The 22,854-nt window shown below is 39.4% G+C and overlaps 1 protein-coding gene across 3 annotated transcripts in view; it reads left to right on the top strand.

Moving 5' to 3' along the window:
* USP47 (ubiquitin specific peptidase 47) overlaps positions 1–22,854 on the top strand; it is a 51,408-nt gene that overhangs the window by 4,269 nt on the left and 24,285 nt on the right. For 2 of the 3 annotated variants that reach the window (XM_054283658.1, XM_054283656.1), the window contains exons 2-8: positions 12,933–13,130; positions 14,556–14,672; positions 15,795–15,933; positions 17,378–17,474; positions 17,964–18,109; positions 18,919–18,998; positions 19,814–19,963. In XM_054283658.1, coding sequence (XP_054139633.1) covers positions 12,933–13,130; positions 14,556–14,672; positions 15,795–15,933; positions 17,378–17,474; positions 17,964–18,109; positions 18,919–18,998; positions 19,814–19,963 — 927 coding nt within the window. The remainder of the gene's footprint in view (positions 1–12,932; positions 13,131–14,555; positions 14,673–15,794; positions 15,934–17,377; positions 17,475–17,963; positions 18,110–18,918; positions 18,999–19,813; positions 19,964–22,854) is intronic. The other variant, XM_054283657.1, reaches the window with a different exon arrangement.

Genomic DNA, 22,854 nt, shown 5'->3' with positions numbered 1-22,854 from the left:
AGCGTTCACTTTCCCTTGCTAGCAGCTGGGTGTTTAATCTGGGCATGGAAAGATGATCAGGACAGTGAAGTATCAGCACCTCTCAATGATCTGATGAAATGTTTTTGCCTGAGAGGTACCAGTGCCTGATGGGCACCCCTTGGTACTGCAGCCTCAGACTGGAAATGCTGCTGGTGGAAGTTACTACCCTGGAGAATAATCTAGCAACTAAATAACTGAATCCTTCTTTTTTTCCCTGCAGTGAGACATTCTGAGCGTCATCACAAACAATAAATGCCATTTTATGTCATTACTGTTTTGTGCATCACTGGTGATTAAAATTTCACATTCAAAAGCATCAGTAGTGAAAATATTTTTTTGGTGCCATTTTCTGTTCTTTTTAAAGCCTGTGGATATAATCAAGGCAGCCTTGCATTATAGTTTTAAACTGTTAGTTATACAATCACATAGTGATTAAAATTATTATTGTGCTGCCTCTTTTTCTGACAGAATGTAGTGATATAAATATAAGATTAAAACTTGTGGTGATTTTACTGAAATAAACTAGTAACTTGAATTTGGGCTACCTTTGAATCACATGTTTCAGTCTTGTCAGAATTAAATGGGAGTGGGGGAAGTGTTTTGTTCTAAACCTTCCCCCACCAGTACATTACAACTGGCACTGCAATGCACTATATTATGTACAAATGTTCATATATATTCATAAATGTTCATAAATATTCCCAGCTTCATTTTTTGTTTGAAAATATGTTGAGTTTTATCTAAGGGAATAAAGGTGAAAGCTACGTTTGTAGAAAATGGAGTGATTGAGTTACATGTACATATTCAGCTTTTTTATCCAGTTTGAAAAAGTTTTTTTTTTAATTCCTTTTTGAACATTTAAAGCTGCTCTTTTACACTTCGCCCTTTAAGATTTAATGTGGTATACCTTTGGCTGGGCTGCCATTTGTCATCTTGTTATTTTCTTGTCTTGACTGAAATATTCACAGAACAGTGCCACTAGTTACTAAAGAACTGATAATTTAAGTCACAGAATTTTTTTTTTGTGGAGCTCTGATAAAATAACAATGAACTTGACCACAGTTTTAGGCACTGTGACATGCTGGGATTTTTATTTTCTTTGGTTTTTGCAATGCTTGGCATGTAGTCAGCTTGCACTGAGCAAATGCTCTTGCACAGCATTGGCAGATGAAATAATTTCTGTGCATGTTCTAAAAATACTGAGGGGTGAAATTGGTACAGATCATTTGATTCAATATAATTGTAGAGATTGTAATCACAAGGGTGCTTTAGGTGCTTCTGAAAAATGGCAACAGATTATTTTTAGATTGGCATTTCTGTGAATAGCTGAGAGCTGGTATGGTGCTGCAGTTCAGGTGTAGCTCCTCAATAAGCACATGTGCTGAAAGCTGCCTCAGTCAGTAACATGAGCAGGTGTGCCTGGATTCCTGAGCATTGGTGAATGCTCTGCTTTTGGAGTTTCATGAGAAATATTTTTGATATAGCATGAAAGTTTTCCCAGTAAAATAATGTCTGAACACGTACACAGCATTTTCTGAACAAGTTTGGCTGTGTACAGGAGCTAAAGGAGTGGAAGGCAGCCATGCTCACTTGTTGGGTTGAGATCAACAACAGTGAAGGAAAAGAAAAAAATAGCAGATACAGAAACTCTTATGTAGTACCTTTTTTTTTGTTCATCAGTTTATATATGGAAAAATTGTCTAGGTCCTTTCTCACGTGCACATTGTGATCCCTGTTCCTTCTGTGGGGACATTGCCCCAGAGTTGTGTGCTCTCCCTGCAGCCCTTGGTGGCACTGGCAGCAGGCAGAGTTTGTGGTGCTTCCACTCTGGGCTGGATCCTTTGTTCAGTGCAGAGTTCCCAGGGAGCTGCACAAACAATGCCTGCTCACACACCTTGCTGTTCACTTTCCATCTTTCCTTCCCCAACAGAAGTTGGACAGCTGAAAATTAGAGAGATGTTAAAGAATTAAAAACTTTGCCTGCAGTCACGTTTTAATGTCTGAACTGGATTTTTGTTTTTTAGCATACATGTCTGTTGGTGATTTTGTAGGGAAGTAAACTTTCATTTCAAAATTCTCCATGAAGAGAAAGCTCTTCTGAGTACTTATGCTAATATTGCATTTGTAATTCAATCCAGCAGAAAGTTCTTCAGAATAGGAGCAGCAAAGGAAAATGTTTCCATAAAATTCATACTTGAAGAAATGAAGGGCGAGTTCATCCACTACTTCTGCAACTCTCAGTAAGAGACAAATATTGGAAGTATTGAGCAATATATAAAAGTGTAGTAAGTGTCTTGGGCATTCTCATAGCCCCATTTTTAGCTTTTTTGGGTTTTGTTTTTTAAGGAAAACCAAGGGGCATGCTGATTAGGAAGGTGGAGAGAAGTTACAAGCAAAGGAAGTTCTATAAAAATGAGGCTGTTTCAGATCTGAGTGTAAAGGTTACACTGTAATAAATGTAGAGAGTCTGGCAGATAGATTGTGAATGTAGAGAACTTCATTGACATTTAATTCTCACAATTATTTTAGTGTGGTTACAAAACCCTTTGCAAGTTCAACTTGGGTCAGAGGAAAGAAAATAGGATCAGCTGAAATTAAAACTTTTAAGAGTAAGAGAGTGAAATACAATGTCTAGTGGTTAAGAGATAACTATAGATATATAAACTATTCTTTGTTACCCCTGAAGAAAACTTTGTTTGTTCTTCTGTGATCTGCAGGCATGACCAGGAAATATTTCCACACTTTTTTTATTGACAGCTGCTTTGTTTAACTTTTTTTAGGGGAAGTAATTTATCTTGAATCACCTTAATTTACTATATTTAAAAGACCATAAGGAGATAAGTGTAAGAAGACTGGTTCTCCAGGATGTCCTTAGTAAGACATATTTAAAGTCTTGCTTTAAATATGAAAAATACATTCTGTAAAACTGAAAAGTGGATCTTTTGGTCTTTAGTTCAGCTTTCCCAAGGCATGTGTCCCCTTACACTATATTTATTTCTATAGTCTGGATTTTGCCTGGAGTCTCCCCAGTTATAATGAAGAATTCAGAGATGAGGATAAAGTATGTTGTTGAGGTACTCACAAACCTGATGCTTCAAAAGCAGTCAGATTCAAGATTAAATGATTGTATCTAAAGGTTGTTCAGATTTTTTTTTTTCCTTCAGGAAACATTCCACCATACAATACATCAAGTTAACAGCTCAAAATTGCTCTATTTAAGACATCCTGGGATCTGTGTTTTAAGAAGTGTGTTCAGTTTGCCACAAGTGTGCTATTAAATATGCCTTTTTAAGTGTTTTGGTTCATATAGTACTTGAATATTTGTAAGTAAAAGAAAAGGGGGAAATATAGTACTGAATATCTGTATATAGGCCTTGCCCTGGTAGGTCCCAGTTGTTCTTGATGGGCTGCAGCTGTGATGTCCTTAATTGGGCAGCAGCTGTGGCTAATGAAGATAACTGGGATAAAAGGGGGTGGGCTTGGCTAGTCAGGGAGAGCCTTGGAGGAGCCCTGATGAAGAAGCAGGGCCAACACTGCTGTGAAGAGCTGCTCCTGAGAAAACCACCCAGAAGGTATGGGACTCTAGAAATAGGATAACAACAATGTGATAACAACAGGTTCAGGCATTGTAACAGGATTCTAAGTTCCCTGTTCTCTCATTAAAGACTGGGCTGTGGCAAAGCACCTGTGTTGAGTAACAAACCCCTCAGTGCTCTGACAGGATTAGTTTAGGACCTGTGTTTCAAAAAGAAGGTGCTGCTTTCCTCTGAGATAAAGCCCAATGTGAGTCTGAGAGCACCTGCTCAATGCCTCCTTCATGATGAGGGCCTTTGTCACCCTGTGTTCCCCTCCCCTGGCTGTGCCAGGGAAGTTGGCCTCTGAAAGAGCTTCCTTGGGCTTGGAAACAACTATGGAGCATGAGTAGCTCTGTTGAGGTGAAAGGGGGTTGTAGGCACCCTCTGGAGTGTGTGGTTCAAAAAAAGCACAGGGTAGAAGGAAGGGGAATGGTACCCCAGTTCTCACTGACTCTTCTCCCCTTATTTGCTGTCTATTGGAAAGATCTTTGATCTTTGCGTTTTCTGCAGGAAGCAGTGCTACCAGCATGTATCCAGTGTGGCATTTAATGGATTGGACCTCTTGAAATAGGTGGGAAAATTCCTAAATTATGGTTGTGGGTTCTCAGGGAGCTGATTTGATAGTATTTGGTCATTGCTGAGAGAGAAAGGAACATTCAGACACTGACAGTGGTTCAGCTGAACAGAAGCTTGTTTCAACTGTGATTATACTTCAGAAGTAAAGGTACACATGCAGACTTACTTGTGTGTCATTGAAGGTCCCACATTTCACTTATCCTTGTAATTGCTGGAAATGTGCATCCAGTCATTTACAGCACCTGGAATGTGCACCCCAGAGTTTGCCCAGCAGTGATGTGACTGGCAGTAGTCACTCATGCCCACTTCATGTGGGAGTCTGAAGTTGCTGAAGCTACATTAGGTTTGAGAATTGCTGTCTTGGGCTTAATCATCCAAGTAATTCTGTGAACGTGAGCTTGATGTCTGCTGCTTCCTGCTGATCTCTTTGTCTTTCCTCTGTACTGCAGTGATCTGTGAGAATTATTTATGGGGTGTGGACATTGAAAGTCTTCTCTAGTGGTGATCCTTTTAAGTCTCAGTAGGCCACTAAATTTACTTGGCAGTAAAACTTCACACATCTGTTGGTTCAACTCTTGACCTGGAATTTGGAAATATTGGGTAGAATCTGTATGAAGTTTGACCTTAGCTTTAGGTTTTGCTTTCAGTCTCTAAAGTAATATAGTAGGAGTGCTAGTAAAATACCTGTAATGTATTTGAATATCTGTATATAGGCCTTGCCCTGATAAGCCCTGGTTGTTCTTGATAGGCTGCAGCTGTGATGTCCTTCATTGGGCTGCAGCTGTAGCCAGTGAAGATAACTGGGATTAAAGGGGGTGGGCTTGGCCAGGCAGGGAGAGCCTGGAAGGAGCCCTGACTGAGAAGCAGCAACAACACTGCTGTGAAGAGCTGTGTGTGAGAAAACCACCCAGAAGGTATGGGACTCTAGAAATATGATAACAACAATATGAATACAACAAAGTAATTTTATAAAAATGAAGCTAGAGTTAAAATAGTGAAATGCTGCTATAGAATTTTAATTAACTCAGTGATTCATGGCTGAAAAATAGCAAGCCACATCTAAATGCAGTGTTAAAACCACTGCAGTTGTACATTTGAATATTGTTGTGACAGATCTAGTAACACTCTATTTTTATTGTTCCTTTATTTTCAACAAATACAGAACCTATATGGTCTAAGCAAATGTGTGTCTTGCAGATGGCACTAATAACAATGCTGCCTTTGTATATACAGAAATACAGTAACAACATGCTTTATGCTTTGCAACTTGCAGGTGCAGATCTTTCATGGAAGAAAGATGAAATATATTTTGGAAAGGTACATGGGGTATGAATTCTTGTGTATCATGGCCCTCTAGGATGTCCACCCAGGTCAGACTTGTGTGTTGATTACATGTTCCTATTGTAAACTGTCTTCTTTAAGTCTGGCCTAATAGTCAGAAATCTTATATGTGCAGGTTTATCATCATCACCTTTCTAGAAATGGAGCATTGTAAAGGGCCATAGAATGGTGTGGGTTGGGAAGGACCTTTAATATCATCTAGCTCCACTCTCTTGCCATGGGCAGGAACACCTTCCACTAGAGTTGGTCACTCAGGGCCCCATCCTATAGTAGGAGTTCTAGTAAAATATGTGTATTGTGTAAGTGGCCTTGCCCCAGTCCTAGTTGTTCTAATGGGCTGCAGCTGTGATGTCCTTAATTGGGCAGCAGCTGTGGCTAATGAAGATAACTGGGATAAAAGGGGGTGGGCTGGCTGGTCAGGGAGAGCCTGGGAGGAGCCCTGAGAAGCAGCAGCAACACTGCTGAGAAGAGTTGGTTGTGAGAAAACCACCCAGAAGGTATGGGGCTCTAGAAATATGATAACAACACCATCCAGACTGGCTGTGAATGCTTCCAGGGATGGGGCATTCCACAACTTCCCTGGGTAAACTGTGCCAGTGCCTCACCACCCTCATGTAAATGATTTCTTCCATTTATCCAGTCTAAATTTGCCTTTTCAATGTGAACCCCTTACTCCTTGTCTTACCACTGCAGTTCCTGATGAACAGTTGCTCTCTGGTTTCCATGTATGCCCTTCAGATGCTGCTGTTATGAGGTCTTTGTGCAACTTTCTCTTCTCCAGGCTGAACAGCCCCAGCTCTGTCAGCCTGTCTTTGTAGGTAGGGGAGGCACCTGAGTCCTCTTATCAACTTCATGTCCTGCTCTGGATTTGCTTCAACAGCTCTATGTCCTCCTTATGCTGTGGGTACCAGAAATGTCCCCAGCACTTGGGGTGGGGGCTCAGGGGGGCAGAGTGGAGGAGGATCCCCTCCCCTGACCTGCTGCTCACTCTCCATTTGATGCAGCCCAGGATACTTTTGGCTTTCTGGGCTGCTAGCTCACACTGCTGGCTCATGGCAAGTTTTTCATCAGCTATCACCCAAGTCCTTCTCCTCAGGGCTGCTCTCAGTCACTTTTCTGCACAGCCTCTAGGTGTGTTTGGCACAGTCCCAACTCAGCTGTAGGACCTTGCACTTTGCTTTGTTGAAATTCATCAGGGTCACACAGCCCCCCTCTCAAGCTGTCAGTGTCTCTCAGGATGGCATTTTTCCATCCAACATGGTGACAGCACCACCCAGCTTATTGTCATCAGCAGACTTGCTGAGGATGCTCTCCATCCCACAGGATTCCCAGCCTCAGCAAGATGGAGTGACTTGGGATCAAAGTGTCAATGTTTTGATATTTTTTTAAAATTACCATTAACAGTTGAAATTACAACTTCAAATATTTGTTGACCAAAATATTAGCCTGAGAAGACTGATGTGCTAAAATAATAGTGGGATGATTTTGTGAATTATAGCTTTAATTAACAGTCTGCATTTGCCCTTTAGGTCCTTATGCAGTCGAGGGTCTGCAGCTTGTTTTCCTAAGCCACTGGTGTACTGTGTCACACTTTGGCAAAGTAGCAGCATGGAACTTTGAGCATGGAGCTTTGAGCACTTCTCCCAAGCACTGGATAGATGTGCTTGCTACCTGAGCAGTTGCTCTTGTGAGGAAAAGGCAGTAAGGTGTTCCTGCATTTGCTGTGAATAGTGTGTATGTTCATTTGAAAGCCTTGAACTGTGTAGTTAATTGCCTGTTGATTTTGTGAGGTGTAATAAGAAATTGGCTTGGTGCATTCCAGAAAAACTTTTATGAGGGTAAAAAGTTCTATAGAAGACCTTTGATCTCTTAATTGTACCTTAAATGTGTTTCCATGCTGAGAGGAGCTTTTTTGTAAAATGTAGAATTGCACTAGTGGTTATTATAAAGTTTATTTGGAGTGTGAGTGAACACTTTAATTGAAAAGTAGAGAATGAATTGAAAAAGTAGAGAATTTCAGAGATGGACACATCCTTGTGATTTTAGCAAGGCCAGGTGCTGTGTCCTGCACTTGGGTCACAACCCCATGCTTTGCTGCAGGCTTTGGGGAGCCTGGCTGGAATGGGGCCAATGGAAAAGGACCTGGGGGTGCTGATTGCCAGCAGCTGGAAGTGCCCAGGTGGGCAGTGCCACCCTGGCCTGTATCAGCAGTAGTGTCCCCAGCAGGCCAGGGCAGTGGCTGTCCCCTGTGCTGGGCACTGCTGAGGCCAGGCCTCGAGTGCCGTGTCCAGCTCTGGGCCCCTCAGTTCTGGAAGGACATTGAGGGGCTGCAGTGGAGCTGGGAGGGTCTGGAGGGTAAAAGCCCTGTGAGAAGCAGTTGAGGGAGCTGGGGATGTTCAGCCTGGAGCAAAGGAGCCTCAGGGGTGACCTTATCCCTCTCTAGAACAGCCTGACAGGAGGGTGCAGCCAGGTGGGGATCGGCCTCTCCTCCCAGGCAGCTGTGACAGGATGAGAGGACAGGGCCTCAAGCTGCATCAGGGCAGGGTCAGGGTGGACATCAGCAGGAATTGCTCCACAGAAAGGATTGTTCAGCACTGCCCAGGGAGGTGGTGGAGTCCCCATTCCTGGAGGTGGTGATGAAACAACTGGATGTGGCACTTAGTGCCATGGTCTAGGTGACATGGTAATATTCAGTTAAAGGTTGGACTCAGTGATCCTGGAAGTCTTTTCCAACCTAAATGGTTTTGTGATTCTGTGACTTGTGATTTGTCTTGTCTAAGAAGCTCTCAGTTACTTCTAAAATTTCTGAACATCATATAAACAGTATAATTTATAAATCCGATTTGTTTGATCTGTTACATGGAATTTGTTTAGTGAAGTAGCTCTTGAAAATCTTCCAGCAGACCTTAACTGAAAAAACAAGAGCTGATAACCCAGCACAGGAATGTTTTTATAAAATAAGCAACCTGTAGATAGTTCTGTGCAGGTGATAGCTGGAGCCTGTCCTCCCCTTCCACCCTCTGCTGTGTGCACCAAGTCAAATAGCACACTACAAAATTACATGTGCCCCTGTGTGTACCAGACTTGGATTGCCTGTCTCTGGAGAGAACAAATTCAGGCTGAAGTCAGGGGTCTTTGGAGTCCCTGATTAGGAGGAAAATTTTTTTGTCTTAATTAAGTCCTTGACACAGGGCAATGCATTTGATAACAATGATAAAATTACAAATCAGCAGTTTCAGATTGGTGGTTCTGGGACTCCATTAACCTTTGTGTCATTTTAACAAAATGTATATGGCTTTTGATTAAGAGCAGGTAAAACCAGTAGGCAGCAAAACATTTAAATTGTGTCATTTAAATCTGAAATCTCTCAAATCTGAAATTACAGACTGGTGTGTAAAGGAAACTGCTAGACACGGTCTTGTCATATTAAGACTTCCAAACTGGATCTTCAGTTCAGTATGTGAAGAAAGAAATCATGCTTTATGTGTCATCCTGCTGGGAAATTAAATGCAGTAGTCTAATTTGGGCTAATTTTGTAGGTCATTTGGTGGGGCAAACAGGGCATGTCAGTAAAGATTTGTCAGGGCTTTTTGTTTTGGTAATCTTTACCGAGGGCACAGTTGAAGGAATTTGGAGAAAATCAGTGATGTTATGAGCATCTTCATTCTCACTTCCTGTTTTTCCTTTCTGGAGAAATACAAAGTGCACCGCTTGAGATTCAGAAACTGGTTAATTTGATGTTTAGTCAGAAAACAATTGTGTGCAGTCAGTGTTTGTTGTTGAATTTTTGATGATCCATCAGAGATACCAAGGCAAGATTTCTTTAAGATTGGTAGAAATAAAATCAATAACTTCATCTCTTTACTACCTTCAGCTGCATACTTAAAAATGGGCTCATAATAATAAACCTTCCCTACAGGAAATAATTTAGGCAGGCAAGAATAGTTTCATATGGAACTGGACAGCTTCATACTTTATAAATAAATACATAAACTGAACTACAGGGTTATATGCTAATCCTACCCTTGAATCATTTGAGGTAAAATATTTACCTCTGTCTGTGGCATATTTTAAAGATCATCAAGGAAAGTGTTAATATGAATTTCTATCTTGAATTGTTATTTACATTTTCTTATCCATTCACTCCTTTCTTTAGGAGATGTAGTCTGTGTATTTAACTTAACTGACATTGTAACATTGCTCCTATGATAATTTAAATATTAAAATAGGCTATTCCTTCTTGAGTTACTCTGTGAATGGTGTTTCCAAACTCAGTAATGATTTTTTAATAGTATAAAATAAAAGTCAATTTACACCTTTCAGTTATTATGACTTGTTAATTTTGTTTTTATATACTGTAGGATATGTTTTGGAGTTGCAGACAGAGTATCTTTGCTGAAATGAAGAAGAAGTTTGCACAGGTAGACAGATGAAATCAGCTTCATGAAATGATAACCAAGAAATATAGCAGCAGCATGATGCTGTAGCTTCTATTTATTTTAACATGAGCATGAGCTATTGACACTAAACTGTGCATGTTCTTGAATACAAAGATGATGTACATATGCAATTCAGTCTAAGTGGTAGCTTCAAACTGAGTATGTGTTATGCTTTTACACTGGTGTGTGAGGCTTTGGCTGTCTCTATCTCTGTGTTTAAAAAAGTCATTGTTTTGCTCTCAAAATATATCAGATTATGTAATGGTTTCAGTTAATTTCTGTGTTCCTGTTGTGGATTTGGTTTGCTAACAGCCTGTCAGAATAGCTGAGGCATCTATCACTCACCAGTCTTGCTTTTCACACTATTTCTGTAGTAAAGTAGCCCCACACAAGGTGTTGCATTGTCTCCTAGTTCAGCTGGTGTGTGTGAATGCTCTTGGTGAGTAGAGTTGGGCTGAGGTTATTTTTGCTTTATCTATTTACTCCTAACAACTTGAAGTGGTGACAGTGTGAATGAATGACAGCTTAATACCCTTTGCTATACTGACCCCGAGTTAGAGCAGTTCACTCTGTCAGAATTACATCTGTGAAGAAGAAAGAGAGGATTTGTGTGACGTGCTACATCCAGCAAATCTTCTGTAATCGTCTATAATTTGTTCCCTTAATGTTATTTCCATCCCTCAGATACTGTGTGCCTAATTATTTTCTGTGGCAACTCTAATGCAAGGCACAACTGATTCACCATGCAGGGCAGCAGGGAGAGTGGGAGGAGTTCCCTTCCCAGGGAGAGTGGAGTCAGTGCTGGTTATGTAAAGGCAGGAGCACAAGGAATTGAGTCTGCAGTGGAGAACTGCTCATGGCATGATTATACAGAATTACACCGAGTTACAGCATCAATACAAAATCAGCGTGTGGATAATTAAATCCAAATTACCTTCTGCTTTCTGAGATGAACCTGTGTGAATAGTAGTAAATACCTCCTAACCTCCCTGCAGGGTTCTGTAGAGGAGGGTGGGCTCCCACCCACCCCAAGCCCTCACCATTGCTGAGGCACCTGCATGTAAGTATGGGTTGGTCTTCCAAGTTTGTTGGGTCTTAGCTGCTGCTCACCTTCTCAAAAAAAACCAAAACAAGACCACTGAACAAGCTTGACCTTCTCTTCCTAACCACACAGCGAATGAGAGAACTTGCTTTTTCAGCAAAAAAGAAAAAAAAAAACAAAAAACCACCAACAAAATAAAGATTCTGTGCTGGGAGATTTCAAGGGAGGAGCCCAGGAGAAGAAATCACTGGTGAATTTAATTTTAGTCTACTTTAGTACAGCACTATGTGTCCCTGTGGGTGCAGTAGATGAAAGTGAGAATATACTATGTCAAAATTACTTTGACTTCCAAACTCTATTTTCTTCTTAATGTGTGGTTAATGTTTCAGGAATAGTTTTCTGTGTCTTCTTGGAAAGTAGTTCATAAATGTAAAATTCTCCCATAAAGATGAAATATATGAAGTGTTACAGATTTGGTGCAAATAACACTTTGAATCTTTTTGAGCATGCAGTTAATGAAGGCTTCCACACAGGATATTTCATTTAATAAACCTAAAGAAATGGGACTCAAGTCTTTAAAAAAAAAATCCCAATCAAAAGCAAACTAATGTCATTCAGACTGGATCGAGGGTGGTTTTATTTGCCTTCCTCTAACAACTTTTTTGTGATGCTGATAGGAATAGATGCTGCAGTCAGCTAACATTTTATTCTATCCCTGTGTGAACACTGCCAGCAGATCTTGCAATCCCCTGGAATGAAGGCATCAGCTGGAACGTCTGTGTTCCTTTTCCACGGGTTTGGTGATGTAAGAGCTCTCAAAAGGGGCTGTACCACTTGGGTGGTGCTCATCTGTGTTGAGAGGCTGGGTGTGTAGAAACACAGGGGATTCTGAAGATGTTCAAATCTGCTTTGCAGTTCTGCCTGTGATGTTTGGCTGAGAGTTTGGGCATGAATGTAATTATTGCCGTTTGTTGTTCTTGTCCACTGAGAATGCTGATAGCACCACACGTGGTTTTTTGCCTTTTTGGGTGCTGTGGCCTTTATCCATGTTCTGAGATTTGGGCACTTTGGCAATGCATTACTAATGCTTCTGTGTGTGACAGCTTGAAAAGGCCGAGTACCTGAAGGACTAATTCCTTTTACTTGCCTGATCCTTTCCTATGAGATGTGTATTTAAATATCAGTTATTCTTGTTCTACACTTTTGGATAATTAAGATAATTAATTGATTGTGCTTAGATTTCTGACTTGCTTGGTTATCAGTGTTGGCAAAATGCTTGACTTACTGGGTCCAGAAACTTTTATTTTTATTCCATTACCACTTTCATTCAAGGTCATTATTCTGATTTCAGATACACTGAAGTTTCTATTTAAACTCCCTTTACTTTGTTCAGTAGCCATTTGTCAGTGTTGATTTTCTTACTTTGTTCAGGCAGAAGAATATCTCCTGCAACTCAGACAGCTGTGGAGTTAGTAGGAAGTTGGTGGCTTGATTAGGAAACTTTTTGTTTAGTAGTCAGCTTCCAAGGTTGCTTGGAAGCTTGCAAATTTTCTGGGTTGCATTCTTGAAAGTCACAAAAGGTATATTCTGCCTCAGCAGGATGAAGTGATGACTTGGAAGTCTGTTCCTGATTTTGAAGGAGTCTCCTATGCGCTTGCTAGCTGGAGTTCTGTGTGGAACCTGAGCGGTTTCTCTGTCCCCACACCACAACAAATTCCTTCTTGTTCTATAAAAATGAAGCTTGTCTTTATAGGTTTTTCAAAGCTGGAAGGTTCTTCATTTTCTCATGCATGCTTCAGAAAATAAAGTCCAGTTTTAGGAACCTTAGTTTTTAAAAGTACACTACATTTTATTGGTGAAGTCTCGTTTTTGATTTTTCAGTGAAGCTCCTCAACGTTCCTGCTTTTGCTCCTGACTCGTTGTGTGCTGTGATTGCAGGCAGAATGTGCTGCAGAGGAGCCCAGGGTGCTGTGTATAATCCAGGACACCACCAACTCGAGGACGGTGAACGAGCGCGTCACCCTGAACCTGCCCGCCTCCACCCCGCTGCGGCGCCTCTTCGCGGACGTGGCTGCCAAAGTGGGCTACGAGAACGGCTCCTTCCACCTGGTGTGGGGCAACGGAGACACTGCCACGGTAGGGACTGAGCCTGCTGCTCCTCTGGGCTCCAGGCACTTCACAGTGCAGCAAAGCTCCTCCTCTGCTGCTGGTCAATTCCTGTGATGTTTGGTTACAGCACAGCAAACCTCCTCCTCTGGTGCTGTTCAATTCCTGTAATGTTTGGTTACAGCACAGCAAACCACCTCCTTCTCTGGTGCTGGTGAATTCCTGTAATGTTTGGTTACAGCACAGCAAACCTCCTCCTCTGGTGCTACTGAATTCCTGTAACATTTGGTTACAGTACAGAAAACCTTCTCTGTGCTAGTGAATTCTGTAATGTTTGGTTACAGCACAGCAAACCTCCTTTTCTGGTGCTGTTCAATTCCTGTAATGCTTGGTTACAGCACAGCAAACCTCCTCCTCTGGTGCTGGTGAATTCCTGTAATGTTTGGTTACAGCACAGCAAACCTCCTCCTCTGGTGCTGGTGAATTCTGTAATGTTTGGTTACACCACAGAAAACCACCTTCTGTGGTGCTGGTGAATTCCTGTGATGTTTGGTTACAGTACAGCAAACCTCCTCCTCTGGTGCTGTTCAATTCCTGTGATGTTTGGTTACAGTACAGCAAACCTCCTTCTCTGGTGCTGTTCAATTCCTGTGATGTTTGGTTACAGCACAGCAAACCTCCTTCTCTGTGCTAGTGAATTCCTGTAACGTTTTCCTGCTGTGTTGATTTGGCTGAATTTTAGTCTCAAAGTGTGCTCTTTAATGATATATCTGTTTAATCATTAAACAAAAACTAATATGATCATTCAGATGTGTTATTAGTTTTTGTTATCAGTATGTATTTTTAATAATAATACCATGATAAATAGTCTCAATTTCCTGTAGTCTTGTTTGAGAAATGTTTTCTTCTCAGCAGCAGCATGTTGTGTAGTGAGTCCTGGTGTTTCTTAGACCTATTTGAATATATCACATTAAAAAATTATTTATATTGCTCCTATGCTTTATTGTAAATCAGTGTTGATTTTAGTTACTATTATTTCTATAGATGCATCTAGAAAACATTCTATGTTAAGAAATAGACATTAGTTTGTTTCAGGTCAGGTTTATGCCTGCTGAAAGTAATTTTTTTCATCTTCTTTTAAAGAAAAAAAAGTGTCTGCATGCTGTGGAGTTCACTGGATAATGTGATGTTTACAAGAAACTTACAGACTGGCTCCTGAATAGATTAACCAGCTGTTAAGATTAACTAACTGCATTAGACTGTAATGTTTCTTAAACTGTTTGCAAGTTATTTCAGTACTGATGATGTGTGTTTTGTTTACTAGATAATTATTTATTTTCATGTGGTCTTACTGTGTCAGCAACCACATCAAGCAATGTACTTGGATGGAATCTGTTAATTGCATATAGATCTGTTCCTAAAAACTGTTGTTTCTGTTGTTTTACTCTTTTTTAGCAGACTCCAGTAGATCAGAACAGTGACAAAACCATTCTTGATGCTGGTTTTGAGCCAGGGAAGAAGAACTTCCTGCATTTGACAGACAAGGATGGTGAGCAGCCTCATGTAATGCAGGTAAAATCTTCACTCAGCTGCATAACCCAGTGTTGAGGGAGAGGTGTGTGTTCTCTGTAGTGCTTGTCTAAGATTAGACCATGAAATAAAACTGGGCTGAATATTTCATCCTAAGCTTCTTTGGGAACCTTCTCAACAACTTTGACTATATTTACATCTGTGTTCACATTTCTCCTGAGTGGGACCAATTCCATTAGTAATGATTTGCTGTCATTCTGTTCATGCTTGTCAATATTTATGTGATGTTTGCTGCAAGCAATTTTCTAAATCTAAAGTTATATAATTATTTAATCTTTGATACGTTCAGAGATAAGTCTTAACAGTACATATTTAATCATATATCCAATCCCTTTCCTCTGGGTATTTGAAAGCAATGTTTGGCCTTTCTGGCAGAATTCTCAGAAATGGCAACCCTGCATTGACAGCAGTGAGCTGCTTCCACATTTATCTTTATGGAAAAATGAATAAATAAAAATTATAGAAGAAGAGTCAGCAGAGTTGCTAGAAGCCACTGTTTGCCATAACAAAGACTTGGAAATTTTCTGTTTCTCAAATACATGATGCACAATGATACAGTATCCTCAAATCAAGGGTTGGATAGACTAGTGATATATTAAGATTTATTGCTTAGCTCTTGTATCAGCATAATGCTGGCTTACTTAGCCTTTGTTGTGGAGTTTAATTACCTGAAAAAGGGGGAAAAAACCCCATGTGTAAATAATTGTGCTCAAGATCAGAATTTAAAAATGGTTCTGGAAGAGTAATGGAGTGAAATTTGTATGTCTGGAAAAATCTATTCTGTATTGCAGTGCTGAAAACTTGAGGCACAGGAGATGCTGAATTGCCAGCTTGCTTGTTGTGTACATTGTAATAGCATTTTTGGTTGTGCAGTGTTCCAAAGGACCTGTCTTTCTGCCAGTGCTAAAGAACAATGTGTCAAGGGCTTGAGAATTTGGAAGGCAGAACTGAAGTTACACTGTGTATCTGCAATGTTGAAAAAACTGTGTGATGTGCCTAAGCACAATTGGTTTCTTAGCCAGGAGAGAAAAGCAGCTCTCATAGGTACTTCAGTAAAAATGTTTTGTCTAACTTGTGCATGCCATGGGTGTGTTTGTGTTGCAGGAGGAGTCAGGTTCAACAGAGGATGGTGCACAGGAGAGATTTATAGGCCCCCTTCCCAGAGAAGGCTCCATTGGATGTACCCATGACTATGTCAGTCAGAGCTATTCTTATTCTTCAGTCCTGAGCAAATCAGAGACAGGTATTGTGTTCTCCCTTGTGAAGGCAATGCTAGTTTGTAATTATTTTAGCACATTTTCAAATAGCAGCACTTCAAGATTTTTTTTTTTAATAAATTGCAATTTATTTTAAAAATACCCACATCACTGCTACATTTTTTATTCATGTTTTTTATGATATTCTCCCATCCCTTTAGAAATGGAAGAACTGTGTTCCATCCTTTCCTTACGTGGGACAGGGAAATTCAGGCTCTGTCAGGTTGCTCCTTTGCAGTGCTGCTCATCCCTAGTTCACAGTCAGGGCTGGACCAGCAGTGCCAGCTCCAGCTGAGGGAGGACTGGATTCCCTGTCACTGGAGGGGCTCCTGCCACATCTCTGCTTGGCCAGAGCATTCCTGCCAGGGCTGCAGGTCTCTGTGCCTCCAGGGAGAGGAGGCTTCTCCTCTTGGAGAGGCTCCTCTGCATCCCCCAGCCAGCAGGGTTCTGGGAGGGCAGGAGGAGACAGCAAATTACAGCTCAGGTAAAGGTGCTGAGCAGCCACTAAACTGACACTCTATTGCACCACTTCTTACCTATTTAATTTTGGCAAATAACAAAGTTGATCTGCCTTTTTGTTCATTTAATGAAACTGAAGAGATGATTTATATAGAGTAATAAATAAAATACAAATGTTCTGATTCAGTCTCTTCACAGAAAATGCCTGTGTGTGAAGTAGCTGCCTGTTCATTACTAGTATGGTACTGAGATTATTTTTGTTCAAGAGTTCTCAGAGTATAAACAAGCATTTTAAATTCCTTTATTATATGATGCTTCAGTATGTGCTCCTTGCTTATCAGCTGTTGCTAATATTGCATATTTTGGAGAAAATCTTTAATATTACAGCTTAGATTAAGTAAATAATTTCATTTTCAGCTAGTAAAAATGACTGGTTTAGTAGTTCAGTTAGTTCTTTAAATTAGTTATTTAAGGGGGAAGGGTTTAGAATAGTAGTGTTGTGTGGGCACTTGGGATTTATTTTTTTTTTATTTCTGATGTGAAAACAATAATAAAACCAGTGCCGATACATATTATAATAATATTATTACTAGGATACTTTTAGCAGACATAAAGCAATAAGCAAGCTGATACACAGTTGATTCTTAGAAAATTCTAGTTTATTCTGTGAACTATTTAAATCTGCTATTATTTATAGTTACCTACACCCCCATTAGTGTAGTATTCAGCATTAAATATTGCTTTTTAATGTGATCAAAAAACAGCTTCATGTCATTCAGGAGAACTATTATTCTCTGTTGCTTTCAGAAGTTATAGCATTCCCTTCATTTGTAGTGTAAATAACAACAGACGAATGCAGTTCTTAAACACTTATCACTATCACAGAATTGTTTTCTTGTCAAGTGTTTTAACTCTTGAATTGATGTGCCATCTTTTTGCATTATTTCCATCTCATTATTCTCATATTTTTAGGTTATGTGGGGCTGGTAAATCAAGCAATGACTTGCTACTTGAACAGCCTTCTGCAAACACTTTTCATGACTCCTGAATTTAGAAATGCATTGTATAAGTGAGTATATAGAATCAACAACTTCTTAAATTTGTACTGGTTCATATTGGTAGGAGACCATTTAGAATTTCACCTGTCAAAATTTCCTTGCTTGGAAATCATAATGAAGGTCAAGCTGAATAGATCTATAAATTATATGTGCTTAAAAGCTTCAGCTTTTAAGTAAAATATAAGTTACTGGTTGTGGCATGGATGCTTTTTAAAGAATCTTGAAAACAGCAAACTGAAGGTTAAATTTGATGCTGAGTGCAGTTCATGTTTGTACCGTGAATGAACGTCAAAATTTTTGGTTTCATGTTTATACATTTGAAGAATATTATTGCTACTTACTGCAGAAATGGAAAGCAACTGCATTTGACTTCTCCCAAGAAAGAGAGCTGCAGTTAGCCTGTGATATGGTTATGAAATGTAGTAAATGTTGATTTAATGCTTTTTTGAGTAATGTTTTCAAAGCAGTTTTATTTGTCAAATACCTTGCGTTCCAAATAGGTGGGAATTTGAGGAATCTGAAGAGGATCCTGAGAGGAGTATCCCCTACCAGCTACAAAGACTGTTTGTGTTGCTGCAGACCAGCAAAAAAAGGGCAATTGAAACAACAGATGTTACACGGAGTTTTGGATGGGACAGCAGTGAAGGTAATGTGCAGCTGGGAATCTGCTGTGGTTTGCTTCAGCTGCTGCCTGCTGGGGGCTGAACTGCTGTTCATGGGGGAAAATACCAGAATAATTAAGAGTAATTAATAGACTCCACTTTTCCAGTGGAAACAAAATAGCCTACATGGATACTTTGTAGTGCAGTATGTTTGATTGTTAAAGAAATGGCATCTGTGAGTTTTAGGCTGTTAACATAAAAAGCATTATTTTTTTGTAATTAAACTGTCATTACACATGTAAATGGTTTCTAAAAAAGTAATTCTTTATAGGAAACTTGCTTTTTTTTTGAATCACAAATGTCAGATGCCCATATTTCATTTATGGAGCTACCCATATTATTGCCTACTTCAAATCAAGCACTGTGTGTGTCTTTTTTACTCTTGGTGTGCAGTAATTTTGCCCCATCACCTGTTGATGTTTCCATCAGCACGTGATGGTGAGAAGTGGGAAGTTGGGTTTTGGAGAGTCACTGTGAAGTGGGACAGAAATCAGAAGCAGTTTGTTTTATACCAGAGTACATCAGCAGTTCTGTATTTTTCACATAGTCTTGCTTGTGTGCACAGTTCTTGTTTATGTATAAACACAGTGAGCAAGCTGGTTGCTTATTTTTCTGGCTTCCATTGAGAGGCAGCTGCCTGTGGAATTGAGCACTGGCCCAGTAGTCAATAGGTAGCAGTGTAGGTACACACTTGAACTAATGAAGTTTTTTAGGAAGCATTCTTAGGCTGCAGTCAATATTGGGACTTACAACATCTCCTGTTTTAACTAATAATAACTTCAATTTTTAACAGCGTGGCAGCAGCATGATGTGCAGGAGCTTTGTAGAGTCATGTTTGATGCTTTGGAGCAGAAATGGAAGCAAACGGAGCAGGTAAACTTGGAAAAACTGTCTTCATTCAGTGGTGTAGTATTGTGGGCATTTGTTGGGTTTTCTAATGATTGTAAAAATCATTTACTAAATTTTCAATACCAGCTTATTGAAAATCTGTGGTAGTTTCCAGCTTTCTGGTTTCTTGTGATAAGTTTCTTGAAAGTACGACTTTCAAGAGCGTGTTGCATCTGTTTTCCTCCCCCGATTAAAAGTGGAATATTTGGAATATAGATATATAATCTGGAATATTATACTCAGTCTTTATTTGAAGCACAGAAAGTGACTGTGTAACTCCTACAGTAACTTCCTTGCTGTCAGTATTTATTAGGCTTTGTTGTGGCCTCCAGAAGCTCAAGCTCTCCCTTCTTAATGCAGGAGAAAGTTAGGAATATATTCCTGGCACAGGATACATTCTGATAAATGGCCACCTTCTTGTAGGCCAGTTTTGGTCAAGAGGAGTAATTGGAAGTTGTCTCTGAAAACACAGGAAAGGACTGCAGGGTCAGTGTTAACAATGTCTGCAAGATCAGGCTCATTTTAAAATTCAGTTTGGTGCTTTTGTAGTCACTTAAGGCATGACTATTAAGGACACTGAAACTTATGTAACATCATTTGAGAAGCTTGTTTGATACATGTTTTGGGCAGGGCAAAGTAAGAATTCAGGAGATGGCTGTCCTGCTGGGGAATAGTGTTTTAACTGTGTAGCCATGCAATTAAGATTGAATTGACAAGAAGGTATTTCCTTGTAAAACCACAGAAATAGCCTATTGGTCATTTTTTTTTTAAATCCCTGTTGCTGCATCTGTTTGTTTCAGGCTGATCTTATAAATCAACTGTACCAAGGCAAACTGAAGGACTATGTGAGGTGCCTGGAGTGTGGCTATGAAGGCTGGAGAATCGACACGTACCTGGATATCCCTCTGGTCATCCGGCCCTATGGCTCCAGCCAGGCGTTTGCTAGCGTGGTGTGTACTATTATGGTCCTAATAGTGCATCCATACACACATAGAATACATAATGCCCCAGTGGTAGAATTGGTTCCTTGGTAAGTATCATCCTAGATACTCCATCTTGGGGTGTTCGTCTTTGTGCAGTGAACCAGCTAGCAAGTTCTAGAAGATTTTTCTTTTTTTTGCCTTTTTGGTTTATTTTTTGTTTTGGTTTTTTTTTTTCTTTTGCCCTTCGATGAGTCCTACTGGTGCATGTATAAGGGGAGGGGAAATGCAACTTTGTTGCCTTAGGGCTGCAGTAATCAGTTATTTTCTTCCTGATAAAATCTTCAGCATTCACTTGAGAGATTTTTATGAGATCACAAAGTTTTATTTGGGTTGGTTTTTTTACTGGCACATCTGCTAAATTTTCATAGCTTTATTGAAAGTGTTAGTGAAAGAACAGAACATTGACATAAAATTTTTACTTTAATTGCCATGTTGTTGCTGTGCTTTTTAAAGGTCACTTCTTAGATACCAAATACTTTTAATAAGCAATTTGATGATGATTCAAAAATCTTGTTCTACATCAATGTTTGTAGTCTCTTTTGCTCCAGCTTTACTGATGCTGGCAAGCATAACTATTGGTTAGTAAGTCTGTGGAAGTTCTTTTGTTTGAGTTTTTCCACCCTGAAAAAAAAGTATTACAAGCTGTGAAATTCCACAGTACACTATGGATCGAGTTGTCAGAAAGAATAAGAATGAATCAAACAAATCTTTCAGTAAAGGTTGTTTTAAACAAACACTTGTGTAATTGGCTTATTTATTAAACATAAAGTATTTGGCCTTCTGTATTTAGTGTGCTGGCAATATTTTTAAAGCACTAATAGTTCATAATTCTTAACGGTAATTCTGTTAAGAATTGTTAGAATTAATTTAAGCTATAGTATAGCTTCAATGTACTTCATACTTTGAAACTTCAATGTCCCTCACCTTTACTACTTCTCAAAATTGATATTTCAATTTTGAGAAGTAGTAAAGGTGAGGGACATTGATCTTGTGGAAAGAATTCAAGTTAATAATGTCCTTCGAATTCTTCTTAAGATCAAAATTTTCTGGAACTGTCCAGCTAATGGAAGCTGTCTTAATGCAGATTGATATTTTATACAAATGGCTTCCCTTTTCATCTATTAACCCTAATTTCTGGCAGTATTCTCTGAACTAAATTTTGTAATTTTTATTCAATAACTAGATTTTTATGATCTATTAAAAAGAATGAAAACTATTCAGTTCATATAGTTTAATTCTGCATTTAACAATGCATTGTTTGTACGTCTTAAATGGAAAGGTTTTATTCTTCAATGGACAAGTCTGTTATGCAATGTTAAAAAAAGACTTTGTCTATTTGTAAAAACAAAATGTGAATGAATAAGGACTTAAAGTTCAGATAAGTTTTAATAGATATTTTTCCTTTCAGTCAGCATTTACTGGGTTTACTACATTGAGGAACGTAGTTTTAAGATTTTTGTTACGCAAACTACATGGTTGCAGCTTGTATTGATGCTTCAATTTTTGAGCTTTTTCAATTCCTATTCTGATTACACTTAGTTGATTCTCCTCCCTGCATATGTATGAACAATAGCAGATGTCGTTTTTAGTTCTGTAGTCTTCAGCAGTGGGGAGATATGGAGGATACTTGCTTTTGGAGAAGGGAAAAATCGCCTGTTTCTAAATGGAATTCTCTGAAGGTAGTATCCTCCATTGATCCATAGAGGATGTGATTCAGTAGGTGTAGGTAAAAGGGTCTGAGAGATCAAAAACTTGACACATGCGCTAATAGGGCTTATGGAAGGGAATGGAAAACTTTTTAGACCTTGCTAGTCAGCTCCTGAGGGAACTTGCAGCAGGCGACACAACCCAAGATAGGGGATCTAAGGAGGATACTACCTTCAAAGAACTCTAGTTAGAGGTAAGTGATTTTCCATTACTTTCCAACAAGAGAGAATGAATGGATGAGCCTTGAATTAGGTTAATCTGTAGAATGCCATTTAAAGAGCATTATCCCACTGTTCGACATTGTGTATTACCAAAGAAATGCAGATACTTGAAATGTTGCATTAATTTATATGTATATTACTTCTCAATGCATGGGGACATTGAAGAACTGGGAAAGGATAATGTCATGCTTTTTTATTTCCTACTGTGAACTAATTCTGAAATTCTTCAGTGTGGTCTTAAGGTTTGCATTTAGAATTGTTCTGATTTCCCACTCTATCCCCCAACTCCATGTAGCATAGCTGCAAACTCACTAGGGCAGCTCTGGGGCATTGAGATGTTGTCAGTGTGTGACTCAAGATGGTTTCTGAAAAAGCACTTATGTAATCTGCATTGTTCAAGGGTATGGTGTCGAAAAACCCCTGAATCAGGCTTTTCTTGAAGTCAGTAGAAATCCAGACATAAAAACATTTGGCTTATTTCAGGGAGGTAAACAGAAGCAAGAATTCACCTTCTGATTTTTGTAGGTACGAGTGTCTTTTTGAATTTAACAGCACTAGGCATAAGCTGAAATGTTTTGCAGTAAAAAAAAAATATTTTGCAGGATGAACAGTGGAGAGAAAGATGCAACTGGGAACTAGCAGTGATGCTGAAATTCTGATACTAAAACAGCGAGAGTTGATTTGCAATACCAGAAAACTAGTAATGATCCAAGTATTCTGGATATGTGGATGTGTAGCCAATGCAGTTGTGTTTTGTTAAGTATTGTTAGTTTTCAAGATCTTTTGTACCATAGCTTTTCTTTTGAGAATGTAAGTATGTGTACAAGTAGTCCTTCCTAGGGCAGAAATTACTTTGAACTTCATGTGAACTTACTTTGTGATGTCCTTGCCAAACTGTTGAAGGCAGAATATGGATGATGTGATAATTCC

The sequence above is a fragment of the Melozone crissalis genome, unplaced genomic scaffold (genome assembly GCF_028551555.1).
Source record: "Melozone crissalis strain CALT ecotype California unplaced genomic scaffold, PUWL_Pcris_2 ptg000038l_1, whole genome shotgun sequence".
In the NCBI taxonomy this organism is placed as follows: Eukaryota; Metazoa; Chordata; class Aves; order Passeriformes; family Passerellidae; genus Melozone; species Melozone crissalis.
This window is presented reverse-complemented; position numbering and strand designations above follow the sequence as displayed.